The following is a 19,656-nucleotide window of genomic DNA, read 5'->3' as shown; positions in this document are numbered from 1 at the left end:
TTCAAATAATTGCAATTGAGATAAGAAAGCGATATCCTAAGAATTTCCCAGTATAAATTAGTGCTAAGTACACTTGGATTACTAACTTTTTGATATCTCAAATGTCTCAAACTTCACTGGCTGTATGTAGTTCACCAGGTTGGACATTTCTTCAGTGGCCATGGCTTCGCTGCCAGCAGTGCCCTGGATCAGGGACACAAAAGAAGGATTTGTTTTTACTGCATAGCAAAGGTCACTGGTGGGATTTCTACACAACAGACTTTATATAGCTAAGACTCTAACAATTGCTGGTTACCTGCTGCAACAAGGTCAGTGGCAGCTTTACCATTTAATTTAGAGGATGTAGAATCAGTCTCAAACAGATCATTAATCATTTGCATATGCAGATTATCAGGCCTATTTTCCTTAGATTTGTGGCTTGGCTTGCTCATTTTTAGGCTCCTCACCTGGAGGAAGGGAGTCATTTCTTATTTTGCTAACAGGGTGTTAGCCAACAAGAGTCACCTTGAAAGTCATGAAACTCTAGGCAGGAAGAATTTCAAGGAGAACAGCAAGAAATACATGCAAAATAGTCTTAATTAGCCTTGTGGGAGTTTCACAGATTTATGAAGAGGAGACCTCACAACTCTAATTAAAAACTGTGTTACATAGCTGGTATCTTAATACTTTACACATGCCTGTAAGATCTCTGGGGAAAAGGCTGCACTATTTTAGCTTCTGGAAGTGCACAGTATATTGTGAGCACTTACAAAAACAAATGATAATAAATGTGGCACGTACAGATTTCAACACAGATGTTGCAGAACAGGTATATATATACAGTAAACCCTTTCGTATCTGTCAGCCCTAGGATCCGGAGGTTGTCAGATATTCAAATACTCTGGATAACAGAGAGATATAGCAATGCCTAACACTAGAGAAAAATGAAATTAGATATTAAGAAACAAACAAAAAGGTATGCAGGGTACTTTATTTACCAACAATAGTAGTATTATATACTGTGAAGTTATATTGTGTTTGCTGTATTTACTATACTGTAATTATGGAAAATGTAACTAAAATTGACTTATTGTTAAAATGTTGGTTATATGAGAGTTCCAGATGATAGAATGCTGGATATAAAAGAGTTTACTGAATATAGATGTTTGTTTTTATACACACAATAAAGAAGCAGATATCTAAAATGATTAATTATACCTTATTTTACTAAGTTAAAATATTAATAAAGCAAGCAACATAATAAAGCAAGCGTGTATATGTTGTTCAAGAATCCATTAAAGAATACCAGCAAGTATTTGCAAAGTTTATATACATTTTAAGTGCATTTGTTCCTTTTGCCACTAGATGGCAGTCCAACACTAACCAATGCATGCCAAATTAACTGTGACCAGAACCATTCCACCACTAGTGCAAAATATTGAAGTTCTTACTTCATCCATGGACGATTTTTTACAGTCATCATCATAGTCATCATCATCGTCACTCTCGATCTCTGCTTCTCCTGCAACATTTTAATTATGATACAATTATTGTCTGAAACAATAATTATAAATACCAAGGCTACCCTTGATACCCTCACATACTGATACTTTAGAGAGTTCTGCACTTTGGGGGGAAATTGTCTCTTATATAACAAACCAAGTTCACTGCCTGGAGTGGTTTAGCCATCCTTAACATTGTTGACTTACCCTGGGAAATCTGCCTATCACACAAAGAAATCCTATGTGTCTTCGTAAAGGACTTATGTGGTCAACAAAACAGCGATTCAGAACAGCAGTTCAGATGTTAGAATAAAAAACTCGAAAAAGAAAGCTGGCTTGTGATAGTCCATGTATATACAGTATCATGTATTATTAACCAAGGACTATCTAATGGTAGAGTTGGTTGAGTTGAGTTCAAGCCCCTGTGCCGCCATAGACTTCCAGTGTGATGTTGGGCAAGTCACTTAACTTCTTTGTGCATCAGCTCTCCATCTCTAAAATGGGGATAATACAAAGGTGTGTAAACAATGTTCCCTGTAAGGTGAGCACTTGGGCAGCTACCCAAGAAAGACTAAAATGCCACCTCGCTGATTAGCAAAGCACCCACAGCCATCAGTGTGTGTTTCTACTGGTGGTGCACAGCCACATATGCCTTGGTGCACAAGACAAAATTTATTCTGTACATGGATGGAAAATACTAGAGGGAACTTTGCAAGGACACCATTTCAGGAGGGTGGAGTGGGGGCAGCAGCCATGCTTACCAAGACACTGCTTGCTCTTCTTCCCATTCCCCTGACTGTTAGGGAGCATGAGAAAAGTACACAGCTTGTGTGAATCACTCCTTTGCACCTCTCCTCACCAGCCATGAGCAAGAGGCATGCACACAAGTTGTGAACTTTTCCCTCATTCCCTGACAGTCAGTGGGATGGAGAGAGCAAGCAGTGTACTGGTATGCACAGCTGCTGCGCTCCTCACCCACCCTCCCAAAATAGTGCCCTTGGATCGCTGGTTGTAAACAAGGTGACCATCTATCCCGTTTTTACTGGGACAGTCCTTATTTCAGCTGTCTCACTGGCATCCCAACTTCTTAAAGAAAATGGGCAAATTGTCCCTTATCTTGCTGGGTTCCTGCTCCCTGGCACACAGTGTCTCGGGGCAGAAGTCTCTACTGCAGGCAGCTGCCCAGTTCCCTGGTGCCCCATGCCTTGAGACGGCAGCTTCTGCTTCAGGGAAACTCCTGCATGGGGCAGCTGCCTCATTTCCCAGCACACCATGGCAGCAGTCCATCTGCTGGTGAGCTCTGACACAGGGTGGTTGCTTCACTCCACAGCATCATGTGCCTCTGGGGAGGCAGCTCCTGCTGTGGGGAAGCTCTGCTGTGGTGCCATGTCTCATTCCCTGCTTTCTCTCCTACTCCCCTGACAGAAGGTAGCACAGCCCCTATTTTCGGCAACCCCCTATTAGGAACTTGTGAAGCCCCCATCCTCCACTCCCTCTCACTGGAAGGTTGTGGAGTCCCCATCTCCACTGCATCACCAAGGAGCCCTGCCATGGGATAGCAGCCCCCTGTCCCTGGAGGCTGGTAGCCTGTATTTGCTATAGGGCAAGGTGGTCACCCTAGTTGTGAGGCAGAATACGTTCAAGATCCCAAGGTGCTCAGAAATCATAGGGGCCATAGAAGCACCATTAATTAGACTGTAACCTCTTTCTCTGTACAGCACCTAGCACAATGGGACGGAATTCTCCATCAGACCTTATGCACTATTGTAATAAACGTGGTTATTACTAGTAGTAACAGTGTGCTTTATTCAGTAACAATATTTTGATTAAATTAACATATGCCACATCTTTATCGTCTTACTATATGAAAAATTGTGAGACAGATGCTCAGTTTCTGTAAACTGACAAAAGCCCCTTTGATTTCAAATGGAGCAATTTCAACTAACATCAGTTAAGCCCCTTCTTCCTATTTGGTTTCAGGGATAAGGGGCTTTTGAAGTCTGGGGGGGGTCCTTTCGAAAGGCCCCCGCCTACATGGGTGGCGCGTGATTCAAAAGCAGCACTTTTGAATTGTGCACAGATGCTATTATGCTAATGAGGTGCTGCATATTCATGGTAGTGCCTCATTAGCATCTTCCCAACTTGCTCATTACCATGCCCCTCTGAAAGGAAGGAGCTGGTGTAGATGTAGCCCAGCAGAGGGCAGTGCACATCAAACAATGTGAAGAAGCTGCTTAAATATTTTATACTCAACAAGTACCATATGAATAAATGAGACTGAATTGCAAAGATCTTTAACCGTTCTTCTCGGTTATTTTATACCCATCAAAACATATGGACAAGACAGATTAATTTGTTAATAAATTAAAGAAACTTTCTCTCTGCCCGCAACAAAATATTCTTATTAAAGTGCTTTCAAGAATCAATCACATTCAACAAAAATTGAAGCCTGATGCTTTCTCCCCAGACATTTCTACTTTGTAGGTTTTACTCGGAGAAAGGAGCCATCGAAACTGAGCATTAACTTTCATGGCAGATCCCAAAATGAATATGTAAGGTTAATGCTTTATTACAGGCTGCATAAAACTTTAGATTTCACAACCTTTTGCCCCCATTTTTCATTTTTCTCAGGTAGCCAAGGCAAGGCAATTTTCTTTGGCACCAGCAATGGCTAATGTCCTTGCATGCTGTGAAAAAATAAACTACAGTGTGTGAATTGCTCCACAAAGCCACAATTTCCCTCCTTCAGGGAAGTGGTAATTTGGTTCCCATTCTTCATCTCAGTTCATAGGTCTGATCCAAAGCCAACTAAAATCAATCAAAAGACTCCTATTGACTTATGTTGATTATATAGCACACAATGGAATCCATGTGGGCTACTGACTCGACTGAGTTAGGATTAGCCAGGTTGGGTTTTTTCCCCAGACACTGATGTTGCTATGTCATGCCTTTTTTCCCTGAACAAATCTTTGTACCTTTCATCGCAGAAAATAATATGATTGCTCAACAGGCTCAGGGGAGAGCTTGGGGAACTTTCAGTGGTGCTAAGAGCCTGAAGAGTTCTTGCTGGGTTTGCTGTAACTGCCCCTGACAACGAATATTTCAATTTATTCATCCAGATTAGGAAAAAAACACTTCCTAGAGTCCATTAAAAGGGAAGAAGGGGCAGATTACGGCAAACTTGCCCTGTTGAGATTAGTCTATTTTGGCTACATCCTTTGGTTTGTAGTTTATTATTACAAGACGTTCATGAAGGTGAAGTCTGCAGCATATTACCTATTTATTTTAAAAGGTTAAACTGAAAAATTGCCAAACCCATTGACTCTCACTTCCAAGGGCTTTTCTGCAGCAGCAAAAGCCGCAACAGTGGAACACCTGTACGGGTCTACAAACATACTGCAAATTAACACAACTTCAGAAGCTATGGGTCAGATCCTCAATTTGTATGTGTTGCCATAGCTGTGGCAGTTCTACTGCAATTTATACCAGAAGAGGATCTGCATTTATGGCTTTAGATGAAGCTACAATGAGAACAAGGAGGAAAAAGAGGAAAGGTGGAATCTGAACAGTCTGAGGACAGATATTTGTGCACCATGTATGCAGTAAGATAAGAGATGGTGCTAGAAACTGACAGAAGCCTGTGTGAAATAGATGTCCAACACTGAATAAACTTCAGAACTGCCTTAGGCCCCTTTGAAAATCCCCATCTGCGTGAATTAAAAATGTAAGGTTCACTTGTGCAGCTCTATGAACAAACTACACTGCATCAATACAGCTCAATCAATGAAATACTGCAGCAACACCTCATGTGAAAAAGCCTCTTATCTCCTCTCTGGCTACCTTTCAGTGATCACTTCCTTCTAAATTCAGGCCAGGTCGACACTAGAGGAGAAAACTGATGTAATATACACAATTCCATCTACATGAATTGCGCAGCTGGAGTCCACGTAACACCTTATATTGATTTTCTGTGCCATTCCCACAGCAGGAGGTAGATGGGGGAAACTCTTCTTTCAACTTCCCTTACTCCTCATGACTTCAAGGAGCATTGGGATCAACATGGGCACCCTCAGCATTCGATTTTGCGCCTCCCTACTAGACCCACTTTATCAAATCCGGGAAGATCAACCTCCAGAGTGTCAACTCTCCTGTAAGTACAGACAAGCCGTTAGCTGTTCATTTTATTCACTTTTACATTTAAAGTAGTCACTTGCTGACAGCTGCAAAGGGCCAGATTCTCAGCTGGCGTAAATCAGCAAAGCTCCACAGACCACAACAGTTACCCAGGGAGCACATATGCCTCCTTCATCCAACTGTAGCTCTCCTGCAACTTTCCATGAGAAGCTCCTCTGTAGACCATAGTGAATTTCATACGAAGAGCAAAAGGTTCAGAATGTGCCCCACCAGTTTTAAACATTAACCAGGCATTTCACAGTGATCCACAATTTGACTGCTTTAAGCTGTCAGTTGCTTTGGGCCTTTATATGAAACAATCCATAAATGTCACGCCCTTTAAAAACAACTTACTGACAATGTACATACAGAGGTAACATGGAAAGGAAACAAAGCTCTAAGAGGTTATGAATGAGATTTTCTTTTGTCAAAATGAAGCGCTAATTCTCAACCATTTCTTTGCTGATCTGGCCAGCATATGAGTCTGCAATGAAGCTGATGGGAGACAGGCACTGACAACTCACAAAAAAGTTTGTAAAGTTTATAAGCCAACTTAGTGAATCAGGTAAAAATCCTTGTATGAAAACTCCTGTTTTGGGTTATAAATAACAACAATATTTTTGGTCATGTTTTGCTTATAAGAAAATGCAGGAGGTATCTTTAAGGCTTGTCCCAAATCAATTTCAACTAAAGCCCTATAAGCCTAGCTTAAAATGAAAGACAAGTCTCCACACCTTTTGTATAAGTATGACTAAAAGTTACACCTGAAATTAAACTTAAATTGCAAAAGAACAACTTTCTCATGCAATAATAATACCACTCAGAATTATTCAACATTTTTCAGCCACAGATCTCACAAGTGCTTAAGAAAGGAGGTCAGAATTAGTATCTCCACTTTGTGGATGGGGAAACTGAACCACAAGGCCATGATGGGACTTGCCCAAGGTCACCCAGCAGGCCAGTGAGCAAGCAAAGAATAGACTCTATATCTCTAACATACCAGTCAAGCCCTCTATTGACCAGGAAATACTGCTTCACAAGACAAGTCCTTATTCTCCCACACAATTCACCTGTGACACACTTAGGCCATGTCTACAGTACAGGGTTTTGTCGACAAAACTCATGGACTGCCCACATTACAATGTGTCCTGTTGAGAAATTGTTGACAGAACACAGCAGTTTTCTCAGAAGAGTTAAGTCACTCCTGTACGAGGTATAATGTCTCTGTCGACAGATTCTGTTGACAAAAAAATAGTGTAGATGCTCACGGGGCAGAGTGGGGGTGGGGGCTCTGTCGACAGACAGGGCTTCTGGTTCACCGGGCAACCCTGTTTGCAGAACTTCTGGTTGGCTGTTCTGTCAGTAGAGAGCTGGGCAGTCTGGCCTCTCTCTGTTGACAGAGGATGTCGACAGGGAGAGCCTCTATTAGGTGTGGAAGTGTCTGTCAACAGAAGTTCTGTCGGAAAGTAGGTCCCAACAGAAATTCTGTCAACAAAACTCTGTCGTGTAGACTCAGCCTTAAAGAACAGAATTTTTTTACAAAAATCTACATTAAAAGCACACTACACTTGAAAAAAATTCACATAATCAAAAGGTAGAGTTGAAAGTGCCTCTGCTACCTTAGCTCATCTCTCTTGGGTGTATGCATTATTATAGACATGACTGGCTGACACCCGGCATGAAAAGAATTTCTCCCTGATGCTTAAAGTTTGGCAAAGTTACAAAACAACTGTAAAAAGGGTCTTATAATGAAAAGTATTAGGTGACCTTACTTTGGGGCAGTGCTTCCGGCTTTCAATAATTGTTTAAGTCGTATGCTCTTCAGGGCAGAGACCGTTTCTAATGTGTGTGAATAGTGCCTTGCACAGCAGGGTGCAGATCACACATGGGATCTCTTGCATTATCATGAAACAACTAATTCATGACGACAATCTTCCTGTCTTAAATCTGCATTCAAGACGTCAGCTTACGACTGACATGAAATGAAGTATTACCACTGATTCCCATTGGCTAAGACCCCTGTAATCACCAATTACGCTGGATATTTATTCTCCATATTGTTTTACCTGCTTCTCACTAGAACACAGAACATAAACAAAATCCAGCACCTTGCTTATAACAGGTGTACAGAAAAAATGTTAGTGAACATAGTTACAGTAAACCTTCGATTTAATGGACTAATGGGGTGAAGGGTGCCCGTTAAAGCCCACGTCTGTGAAATTGGAGAGTTTACTGCCCACCCACCCCACCAAGGTCCCCCAGCCCTAGCTCCACCCTCAAGTGCCTGTGACTCACCTCTGCTGGAACCACTGCCTCTGGAGCCTGTGTGGCAGCCGGGGGGCCCTGCCGGGCACAGCAGCAAGAGCTCCGCTGTGGCTGGGGGTCCTGCTGTATGCGGCTGGAGGGGTCCCACCATGCGTAGCTGGAGGTGCTAGCCCCACCACGGTGGCCTGGAGAGAGGGGTGGGTGCATGTGCAAATACTGTCTGCCCACATACACACCCCACCTCTGGTGGGAGGAGTATGTGGCAGCTCTGGCGAGGGAGGCGGTGGCTCCTCCAGGCCATGGCAGAGGTAAGTCTCCTAAAATATTTTTTTGGGGGGTGGGGGGAAATTTAAGATTTTACGGGGCCTGCTTCAGTGGACTTCGGGAACAATGCGGGGGGGTGCTGGTGGACATCCGTTGTTCCGGAAGTCTGCTAAATTGGGGTCCATAAAATTGAGGGTTTACTGTAAATAGATCTCTAAATATACCTCTCACAGGTCAAAAGCAGATGAAGATACTTTTATACATTTTGTCTCTGGGAAACTGCTCTTCTTCTGAGACTTAGTTTGCCTAATTTTACCTTGGAGCAAGTTATTTACAATAGGAATAATGTAAACAAGTGGTTTACAATAGGAATAATGTAAACTCTAGCTGCATGAACGATATGTATTGTGGGGGTGGGTAGGAGCAGTTGTATAAAACTAAGAGCACAGTGTGGTGATAATTAGAAAAAAATCAAAATTAAGTAAATACAGATAATCAATTTCCATGTATTTCTAACTGCAGTATTTCACGAAAAAAGAACCCATTCCCTGCCCAGATGCCACTGGTGTGGAAAAGCCTCTTTTATTTCCTCTACTAGATGTGAAGAAGTGAACAGGGCTCTGAGATTTTGATAGTCAAATCCCCCTGCACTGCATCCTAAGTAAAGCAGAACCACTGTAGTTTCACTGTGCCTGGTGCTAAGATAAAGAAATCTCTTAGGTCAGGTCTACACTATACCTTACAGTCAATTGTTGACACTTAAATTCCAGCTACAGCAATTGGGTAGCTGGCATCGACTTATCTGCAATTAACTTACTTGGCCACATTCAGTGAGGGAGGTTGATGGGAGAAAATCTCCCACCAACCTCTCTGTACTTCTCATGAGATTTAGAAGTACAGGGGTTGACTGTTGAACTATGATAGTTTGATTTTGCGCATACTCACCCAGCATGAGAAATCGAACCCCAGAAGATTGATCCTGACCAGGTCGATCTTTCAAGTAGTGAACACATAACCTCAAGCACCTTCATATTTACAGAGTGCAATACACAGGACTTTGTGTCAATCACAATCAGGCTCCATACGTTTCAGGCTGTATTACATTTGGGAGTTCAGCTTTTACCTGCTCCAGGAGAAGAGGGTTCAAACCCACTAGATGTATCACTGCACGTGTTGGAAGCCTGCTCAGATAGCTTCTTCTTTGAACTTCCATCAGCAGACTTATGTGATTTCTTTTTGTTCTTCACCAGAATTTTGTACATTAAGTCCATAGGGCTTGGAAGGGGAACACCACTTTCAAGCTAGGAGAGAAGAAGAAGAGACATGTAGTAAATAAAATTGTCCCATGCCAGCCTCAGCTTCTCTCCATGATACAACGTACAGTCCTGCAGTCCAAAATACAACCCTATATTAAGAGAAGCATGGTTTGCACAACAGATCATCTCTGTGCGGCAACCATCAATGAACCGCATCCATTCTGCTTTAATTTGCACTGGTGTCACACTTTCACCTCTGTATCCCTTCTTTTCTTTTCTCTTCAGCATCTGAGGAAGTGAGTTATATCTCATGAAACCTTATGCCCTACTACCCTAACAATTTTGTTAGACTTTAAAGTTCTGCTGGACTCTTGGTTGTTTTAGAAACTATGTAGGTGCTCAGCCTTTTCAGTAACATGGCACACTTCAATGAGACAAACAATTCTACAGCACACACACTTTCTTCAGCTGTATCGATCGCTTATAAATGTCACATTTACTTACATTTACTATGGTTACAGTCTTACTGGAGAGCTTTGGAACATAGCAGTGCATACAACAAGCTAAACAAGGATTAAACGCATTAATGTTTCAAACCTACCACGGAACACAATGTCTTAGACAGTGAGCACAGACACATTTTCAAAGTCTGCTCAACACCATGCCAGGGATGTTAAGTAAATGAGTAACCCCTGAAAGCAGGCTTCCCTCCCTGCCATCCCATTGGAGCCAGAATGTGGCATTTAAACTGTGTCCCAGCCCTAAAAGGCTCCTGCCCTCCCTCCACCACTCTTGATACAGCCAGGCGCGTTCAGCTTGCTGCAGCTCATTGCAGCTGCTTCCTGGTGGGAATAGGATACGGTGGGTTTGGCATTTCCCCTCACAGTGGCTCTCCAAAGAGCCACTGCAGCGGGGAAATTGACTAACCTGCCCCAGCTGGTATGGGGTTGTCAATCCCCCCTCCTCCCTGCCCTACGGTGGGTTAACAAAGAGCCACAGTGAGGGGAAATTGAAGAAATTTCACAGCACACTTGGACAGTTCCCACAGCAAACTGTTGTGCTATGGCACATTGGTTGAAAATCACTGCTTTAGAAGATAAACTAAAAACGCACTATGAAACATCTACAATCACAATGACAATAAGCATTATTTCAAATGTGAAAGCCCAGATTATAAAAGAGTCGATATGAGAACCAATTTTGATTTAGATGATTAGAACTCATTATACCACAGTACTCTCCATATCAGAAACCATATGTTCAAACCAATAATAGCATAAAATACTTTAAATACCTCGCCAAGCTGCAGTTTCTATCTTATATGGCTATCTATGAAGAACAACAGAAAAAAGAAATATGCAAATGAATAGTTATATTTATGTTTATGGTCAAGGAAATACCAAATCATCTTACTGGGTATTTTTCCAGTGGGTCCATGAGCAGTGCATCTCCAAAAATTAATCTGCAATATTCTGCCATTTTGGCTTGCTGCTTAGGGCTAGAAGGGAGAAAACGATACAATTAGGTGAGACTTATTCACACTGCAGACAGAAAGCAGCAATAATGGAAAAATCTAATGTCCCCTTAACTAGATGAAAAGGTAATTTCCTTATCCTATCATTGTAAATTGTTCACAATGATCTAGATTCATCATGCTATTATTCTGATTTCTCTGACAGCTCTTATTGCAGGGATTATACATGAAATGGTACAATACAGACATTGGCCATTTGAAGTCATAAATAGTGCAACTGAACTTGTCATGTAGAGAGAATATTCACATGTACTTTTAAGAATATAAAAATTGAATACATCATTTGGAGAGATAGAAATAAACTGTTACACAAGTTTGGCTCTTGAAGGCAACATATCTAAATAAGTTTTCCTTCATCACACTTTTAGGTCACATTAAGGATTTACTAGTTATATCTTTGTGATTACTTTCTCTACCCCCATCTTTCTTTTCTTTTTTGTCTTTTTCAACTTGAAAATGTAAAGTAGAAGAAATAAAAAAAGGAAAGGGGATATTCCTTTTTAAAGGCACTGAAAACACCTTGCACAGAATCACTTGGAAACTTTCTCAGACATGGTCACCCTACAGCCAACTCTACATTAGAAAATTTGCAGATATAACGCGTGATTTTTTTCTGCTGCCACAGCTTGGTTGGCAAGAGACCTATTTTGTGTACACTCACTTACTGAGAGATAGCTCAGTGGATTGAGCACTAACCTTTAAACTCATGGGTGTGAGCTCAATCTTTGAGGTGGCCTTCTAAGGGTCTGGGGCAGGCTAGATGGGGAGGTAGTCAGAGATGGTGATTGGTTCTGCTGTGAGCATGGGGGACTAGACCTGATGGCCTTCCAACTCTATGGGATGTACAATGGGTATACATTTTATAGAAACTTGGTATGTCTGTGAGTCTATTTGTTCAAGAACACCTGAACAGCAAGAGCTAGGACCACCAAATTCGGTATGGAGCTTCCTCTCATATAACTTAAAGCAATGAAAGTGTTTGGCTGGGCCAGGACAATGGCACGTTCCTGGAGTTTGAATGTTTCTCATAAAACGGAAAGGGAAGGGTCAGGCAGGATGGATGGTTCTACTGCAGAATGACCACCAGGGGCAGCAGTGGGCCACAGATGGGGACTGGGACACCTATAATCCATTGGACCAGCAGGGGGCAGGGTGGAGAAAGGAACAGCCATCTACTGTATATTTCTGAGAGTTTGTTTGTGTGTCTGTCTGTTCCCCAGCCAGGAGATGTGCCTGCTGCAGTGGACATGGACAGGCCTTCCTCACCTGGCCCTAAGCTGCTGCACTGAGATAAGGCTGGGGTTCTCCTCTCTCCCTAGTGCAGCTGCGTACTGAACCCTTCATCCTCAGCCCCACCTGAGAACAATGAATTAAATGAAGGAAAACAAAACTTACGATTTGAACAATGCCAGATAAATCTTCTATCAATGACATAAATCTGCTTTGGCTGATAGAGTTTATTTGTTTTGTTGGGAAATGGGCATATGTACAGTTTTCTTGGTATCTAGAAAATATTCTTAAACAACCCTCTCCAATTCAGTCTAGGACATTGAAACATTGGTTGTGTCTACACTTGGCCAAAATTTTGAAAGGATCATGCTAATGGCCAAATTGGAGAATACTAATGAGGTGCCAAAATGAATATTCAGCACCTCATTATCATGCCATTGGCCGCAGCACTTTAAAAGTGCCATGTTTCAAACGCGTACGGCTCGTCTATGCAGGGCCCTTTTCGAAAGGGGATAGGAATAAGGGGATTTTGACGTTTGTGGGGTCCTTTCGAAAAGGGTCCCACGTAGATGAGTGGCATGTGATCAAAACACAGCACTTTTGAAGTGCTGCGGCCAGCGGCATGCTAATGAGGTGCTGAATATTCATTTCAGCACCTCATTAGTATTCTCCAATTTGGCCATTAGCATGGCCCTTTCAAAATTTTGGACAAGTGTAGACACAGCCATTTTGTTTCAGTAATTTTGAAACATTCCTTTTTCAATTTTGATTTATTTTCTTTTCTAACCCCCTTTTTAAAGTCATTTTGAATAGAAAAACAGAATTTTTTTAGCTTGAAAATACAGAAGCCAATTTTCTTCTTCCCCAACACTTTTTAAGTTGGATCACTGATCAGCCAACACCCAGTTTCAGGAACAGTTTTGATTTTGATGAAAAAACATTCGTCAAAAATTTCCCAGCCAGCTTTAGCTGAAAGTGCAAGTACCATGGTGACAGGAAATTTTTTTAATCTACTTCTTGACTAATCATTTACAAACAGAAATAAACTCATGCATCTACATTAAAGACCTATTGTACCACTGGGGCAGCGTGAAAGGGCTTTGTTGTAAACGAGAATCTAGCCAAACATATTTGGATAAACTGACAGTTCAGCAATATACACTAATTGCATTACTGAACACCCCATTCTGTTGCCCTCTTGTTAGAATTATTAATTACCCATTGCATTCCAGCGGTGTATGAGGTAATGGCAAGAAAGCTGGTGTCATGAGGAGTGAATCAGAGATGGGACCAACTCTGGATGCCATTTAACTCAGAATCTTAATTTCTCAAAGTTCTGCAATGCTCCCATTTGTGTGATTCCATCTCTAGCAGTCATGGGGTTAAAACAGTAACAACTTCAGGTGTCGGCAGATTTTAAATGATTCCACCGAACTACGACAGGTTTTAAGTTGCTCCATTTTTAAACAGTGAATTATTTTATTAATGTTTTCTTTTGAATTTAGCCAGTTCTGCAAAGAAGTTAACCCCCAACTTCAGATTCAGACAGAAGATTAAGCTCAGTGGTTAGGACATTGACCTTGTAAACCCAAGGTTGTGAATTCAGTCCTTGAGGGGTCCTTCAATGATCTGGGACAGATTAGATTTAAAAAAAATTCTGTCAGGGATGGTGTGAGGGCAGGGGACTGGAATCAATGACCTCTCAAGGTCCCCTCCAGTTCTACAACAAACTAATACACACAAAATTAAGAAGATGAATAGGAGCAGTGGAGTCAACAGATTCACCAGGACCCCGGGCAAGGCAGGGGTGGAGGCTCTGATTCCCCACCCCTGGAAGGGGTGTGGCCTTGGGAGGAAGGGGCAGGACTAGTGCTAGCCTCCCCTAGACAGCCCACATGGGGCTCTGGCTGCTGCTGTGGTAGCCCCAGACCCTTTAGAATGGCTGGGTAACAGCACTGTTCCTCTCTTTCCTCCTTCTGCACCAGCAGACCTGATTAGGAAGCAAACAGAACTACAAACCCCCAAGGGCTGATGGGTAATGAAGTAATTTGAGGGCGAAGATAGAATGTTACAGTTGTTATCTAACTGGCAGCTCCTTTTCAAGCACACAAAACAGACCTGGTGCACAAAACACTCCTAGCGCTCTGTGGAAAGTGAGATGCTGGGTGGGTAGGAATTTTTTATAACTCCCGCCTGCAAGGAGAAATTATTCTAGGCAAATTCATCTTAATTTTCTCAACTGCTATGAATCTTTAATGGATCCACACTCATAGACACTATAAGGTTCAAACTCTTGTCCTTTAAACCAAACCCTGCATTTATCTAAAATGTAGAAATACACAGATTAGATCTTAAAAGGGCACAACCACGAAAAACGCCACAGATGTCTGGGGGTAGTGAGTGTTTCACTCCTACACAACTGTGAAATCTTATAGCACTTCAGAGTGAATCCTTGGGAGTAGCATATAAGAAGGAAATCATAGCATTCTCACTGAACCCCACATCTAACTATATATATATCAATCTTATGGAAAACAGTGAGGACTTTTCCTAAAAAATAATAATAATAAATAAAGAACGACTAATTCAATATATCATGCTTGGCTGTGCAAGGTCTTTAAATACATCTTATATAAAGGAGTGCACAAAAAAAATCCAACCCTATCAGTTCTGAGTGTGTGAAGAACTAATATTTTATGACTGCTGAGGCATACAGTAATGGTTTGTAGTGTGTGGAATTGTGCCAGCAGAATGGGAAATAGAGAAACCTCCAAAAGCTGCAAAGGCAAAAGAAAATATTTACAAGAATCAGCAGGAATGTCATACTTTGGCTCAGTCATATTTGACACATATTAAGCAAGAAATACAGAAACCGGTATTTGTATCTTTATCTATATTGTGAAATCTTTCGTATAAAAACCGTTTTTTTTTTGTGTATACAGTAGTCCCTCAAGTTATGAGAGAATTGTGTTCCCATGCACCTTTGCATAACTCAAATTTCACATAAGTTGTGGGGGAGAGGGGCTTTTTCCCCGGCGGATGCACTTTCTGCAGCCAGGGAAGCAGCAGGAGCCCTTGGACCTCCTTCTGAAAGGTAAGTCCTGGGGTCAGGGCGGTGGGGAGTTGGGGAGAGTTAAGCCTCGCAGTGGTTGGGATCATGGGAGGGGGCCACCGGGGTTAAGCCTGGGGTGGGTTAGGGCTGCAGGGAGGCAGGGGAGTGGAGTTGAGCTGGGGACATGTGGCCCTGTGGGGGGTTGAGCTGGAGCCGTGTACAGGGGGTAAGCTGGGCACGTGCAGTGGGGTGAACTGAGGTCACGGTGGGTTTGAACTTGGGCAGGGTGTGTTCAAATGGGGCATGTGCTCGGGGGGGTTGAATCAGGGCAGAGGGGGTTGAACCAGGGCCACGCAGGAAGAGGGGGTTGAGCAAGGGCTGGGGAAAATGGGATTTTGAGTTACACTTAAGCAGTCTGGAGGAGAACCCAGCATGTGTAGATACACCTCATTTAGCCAACAGAGATGTTTTTGCCCAGGACATCCCTGTGGATGAGCAAGAGATACAAGGGCCTATGCCAGTACAAAGAGAATCTTTGCGAGGGCCACCCGTGCTCCTGTCCTCTGAGGCGGCTCCCACAGCCCCTGTTATGCCCACGCTCAATAGGCGAGATAGAGTTATAAAGCCCATAAACAGACTAACTTATGAGGCACCAGGAGTGATTGGGGAGGATGTAATTCACCTGATGCACAAGCTTGTGGAAGCCATAGTGGGTTTTCTCAGACCCTTAGAAGGGAATTCACGTGGATGGTGTAATCAGAAATGTGATTTGCCGGGATGACAAATTCTGGGCTGGGGGTAAGATGTAAGGAATGCGCCAGCAGGAACACAATGCTGCTGAAGGCTGGGAGGAATGTGTCTCCCAGAGATCATTTGCATGAGAATGCAAAAGTGTGCATGTGTGATACTTTGCAAACAAAGACTGATGGGTAGCAAGGAAGCAATGACATTTTGTCTATTGTAAACACGTTGTAAAATCACAATTTATGCTAACACTCAGTCTAAGAATTGTGAAATCTCAGCAATGCTCCAAGTCATTGTGGGGGACAGGGCAGTCATCATAACTGCATAAGACATGGATTACACTGGGCTCCCTGGTTTAAAGCATTATAAAGCAGAAAGAGAGGTATATGGGTTGGACCAGCTAGTTGAGTGCCTTGGCCCTGCCTAAGCCTTAACCATGTAGTTATAAGCCTGGTTTGACTAGCCTTCCCCACCTGTTAAAAGATAGAGCTGGATTCTAGTGGTTTTTATGAGACTCTACTTTGGTAGATATTAAGAGCTGAAATCACCAAGTGGCCGCTGAGGCTACTAAGAGCTGAAATCACACGGTTTGCCTCAGGCCAAACCCACAGCAGATGGACAGCTGGAGCGACCAGTGGGTGGCCAGTAGGAGGAGCAGCGGTGGATGGACGGTGTGAGTGGTGGACAGCCAGTAGGAGGCGCAGTGGCTGGCGTGACTGGCGGCTGGCCGGTAGGAGGACCAGCTGTGGATGGATGGCACGGACGGCCAGTAAGAGGAGCAGCAGATGGTGCGACTGGGGGATGGCCAGTAGGAGGAGCAGCGGCAGATGGACGGCAGGAAGAGCAGCGGACAGCGCGACTGGCGGATGGCCAGTAGGAGCAAGCAGAACGCCAGACCAGCACAACGGTGGCATTGTCTCAGGTTCCATGAGGGAATACATCAGCATGAGTTGTCAGTGCCCGCACAGACTGGATCAAGTTGTAAGTGGGTATGTGGATTGGCTGTTTACTGTATTGGACTGGTGAGTCTGAGAGGCCAAGGACATTGCTCAATGCATTTGAGCTGGGACATTTACTTGAGGATTGGTTATGAACTCTGGGTTTGGTGTTTTCCCAAGCTTATGCTAATCGACCTTTCTGCCTCTTATTAAATGTTCTTTTCTACACTCAGACTCCAAAGTTGAGCAAATGTCTGTAAAGGTGCAATGAAAATAACCCTTGAATTACATTTAAGTACATTATATTTTGTAAACTAGGTTCATATTAGGAATGAGCAAACTGATAAAATAAGACCACACCTGAATCTCAAAGAAGATCCTCCTTGAGCCAAGCTTCTCGGGGGTCCCCGGCCCTGGCCCCACCCCCCAGCTCTGGCCCCATGTTGCTGCAGGGGCCCCACAGCTGGCGCTCCAGTTCTGTGCTCCGGCACCCTCCCCTGCTGCATGTGGATAAGGAGGGGCGGGGCTGAGCTCTTGCTACATGCTGATCAAAATGGGCTTGCGTGCCATGAATGGCACATGTGCCAGGGGTTGCCAATCCCTGGTCTGAAAGACTATGAAGAGGATTCAGAAAAAGAAACTTTGCTACAAACACTACTATGATTCTGGCAAACCAGGTGCCAGCTCTTGCCAAGAGCGCAGATGTTAACTAAGTACAAACATAGTGCCAGACTAGTTGACCTGTATGTTGTGTTGCAGAAAATCAGCATTTGCAGTGCTTAAAAAAAAAAAGAAAAAAAGGAAAAAAAAGAGGGAGCTGGTACTCAGTTGGCTCTTTCCTCTTGTCCCCTCGCTCCTAGCCAATCCCATGCCTCGGGGTTGCCAAGATACAGGTATTCAGTACTGACAAGTACCAGCACAAAAAAAGCACTGGGTATTTGTTTTATAAGACTATATTTAGCGTTTTAACTCTGTGAGACACTTTTACGTTGCTGCACGCATTAATCTTCACTTGTAATGATGCAAAAAGATAATCTGTTGGCCCGACTTCCTAACTTTGAAGAAGTTTGGCTTGAATGTGAGAGACCAGGCATGGGAATCCCACCGCCCCATCTCTCCAGCACACTGTCTATCAAAGTCAGGTGATTCATCAAGAAATGTCACCATACAAAATTGGTTAATGGCCACATCACACTTTGGAAAGGCTACATGCAAGGAAGCTCATGCTGTAGTCTTGGAAGATGAATGAAGGAAATATAAAAGTCACAATGAAGGAAATATAAAAGTCACAGGGAAAGTTTTCATCTCACTCTTTGTTGTTTGGATGCTCACAAGGCCAGAGATGCTAAACTGAAGCAGAAATCCCTTCATGCTCAAGGATACTTTGAATTCACAGATCATTACATCTCCATCACTTTTAGGATTTAGATGACAATTCATTTGTGACTATACTTGCTTTAACCTATAAATAACTCTTAACTTTAGTTAACAAGCCTTTTGGTAGTTTATTATAAGGTTGGCTACAGGTGCTGTCTTTGATATAAGACCTAGGGTACCAGATGATCTAGAGCAAGTGACTGGTTTTTTGGGACTGGAAGCAACCTGAACGTAGTGGGATTTTTGGTGTAAGTGACCATTTATCACAAAATCCAGGCAAGATAGGCTGGAGAGTGAAAGGAGACCATGACTCCACGCTAAGACTGCTGTTGTGATTGTGGAGTTCACATTTGTTACCGGCTTCATGAAATCTAATTTTAGAACACACCGCCAGTTTGGGGCATCTGCCCTTCGGTAAACACTCAAGGTCGCGAGCCATGCCAGAGAGTGTGACATCTACTCACATTTGTGATACTACTTCTAGCCAGAAAATAGCAAAGTGAGTTTGCCTTTAATTAAATTTTAATCTGAAAATTGATCTTAGAGGGACACTGTCCAATGATTACTCAACCTTTCAGCTGCCAGGTCATGAGTATGCTTTAAATTATAGTGGTATCTGCCTGCAGAGTTGTAGATACCTTATACTAATCTCACTTCAAACTCCAAAGTCTTCACTCTTTCTGAGGCCTTTCCAAAGCTTTCAAGGTTCTACATGTTTGCTCCTTTATTCTGTAGACCCATTTCTTAGAGCTGTTGTTTTTCAGCATTGTTGACTTTGACCTCAACATTAACTACTGAAAGATGGTGTATCTTGAAGTTATAATTTCTTTATATACTGTAAAACCTACATATAATACTGGATGCCTTAAGGAATCAGGAATGATGTTCGGTTTTTATTATTATTATCATCACCAGAGCCAAGGAGTTCTGGTCATGGACAAGGATGCCATTACAAAAGAACATATGAATGGCAATACTGGGTCAGACCAACAGTCCACATGTTGGGTGTGTCAGATGGAATGAACAGAACAGGCAATTATTGACTGATCCATGCCTGGACAGGGAAAGATGGAAGGAAACAGTGAGAGATGCATCAGACACCAACAGGTGCTGAGCCCATGGTGGTGGTTGTTGTTGATGATGATGATGATTTTTGATGCATAGTATGTTTTTCAATGTGTACTGTTTTTCACTTGCTAACACTGAATTTCATCTGTCATTGTGTTGCCTAATCAAGCAGTTTTGTGAGATCACTTTGTAACTCATCAGTCTGCTTTGGACTTAATTATCTTAAGTAATATTAAGTAATATCGTATCATCTCCAAGCACCACCATCTCTCTG

At 42.8% G+C, this 19,656-nt stretch overlaps 1 protein-coding gene across 5 annotated transcripts in view; it reads right to left on the bottom strand.

Annotated features, from left to right (window-relative positions):
- Nucleotides 1-19,656, bottom strand: part of PLCB1 (phospholipase C beta 1) — a 746,723-nt gene that overhangs the window by 140,368 nt on the left and 586,699 nt on the right. For all 5 annotated transcript variants that reach the window (XR_012644898.1, XM_074989347.1, XM_074989348.1 and 2 more), the window contains exons 13-16: nucleotides 10,853-10,937; nucleotides 9,307-9,484; nucleotides 1,431-1,501; nucleotides 87-183 (exon numbers count right to left, since the gene is read on the bottom strand). Coding sequence is in view for 4 of the 5 variants with exons in the window: in XM_074989347.1 (XP_074845448.1) it covers nucleotides 87-183; nucleotides 1,431-1,501; nucleotides 9,307-9,484; nucleotides 10,853-10,937 (431 nt within the window). In the remaining variant the exon portion in view is untranslated. The remainder of the gene's footprint in view (nucleotides 1-86; nucleotides 184-1,430; nucleotides 1,502-9,306; nucleotides 9,485-10,852; nucleotides 10,938-19,656) is intronic.

The sequence above is a fragment of the Carettochelys insculpta genome, chromosome 3, assembly GCF_033958435.1.
Source record: "Carettochelys insculpta isolate YL-2023 chromosome 3, ASM3395843v1, whole genome shotgun sequence".
In the NCBI taxonomy this organism is placed as follows: Eukaryota; Metazoa; Chordata; order Testudines; family Carettochelyidae; genus Carettochelys; species Carettochelys insculpta.
The sequence above is the reverse complement of the archived record's forward strand: the minus strand, read 5'-3'. Positions and strand labels throughout refer to the sequence as shown.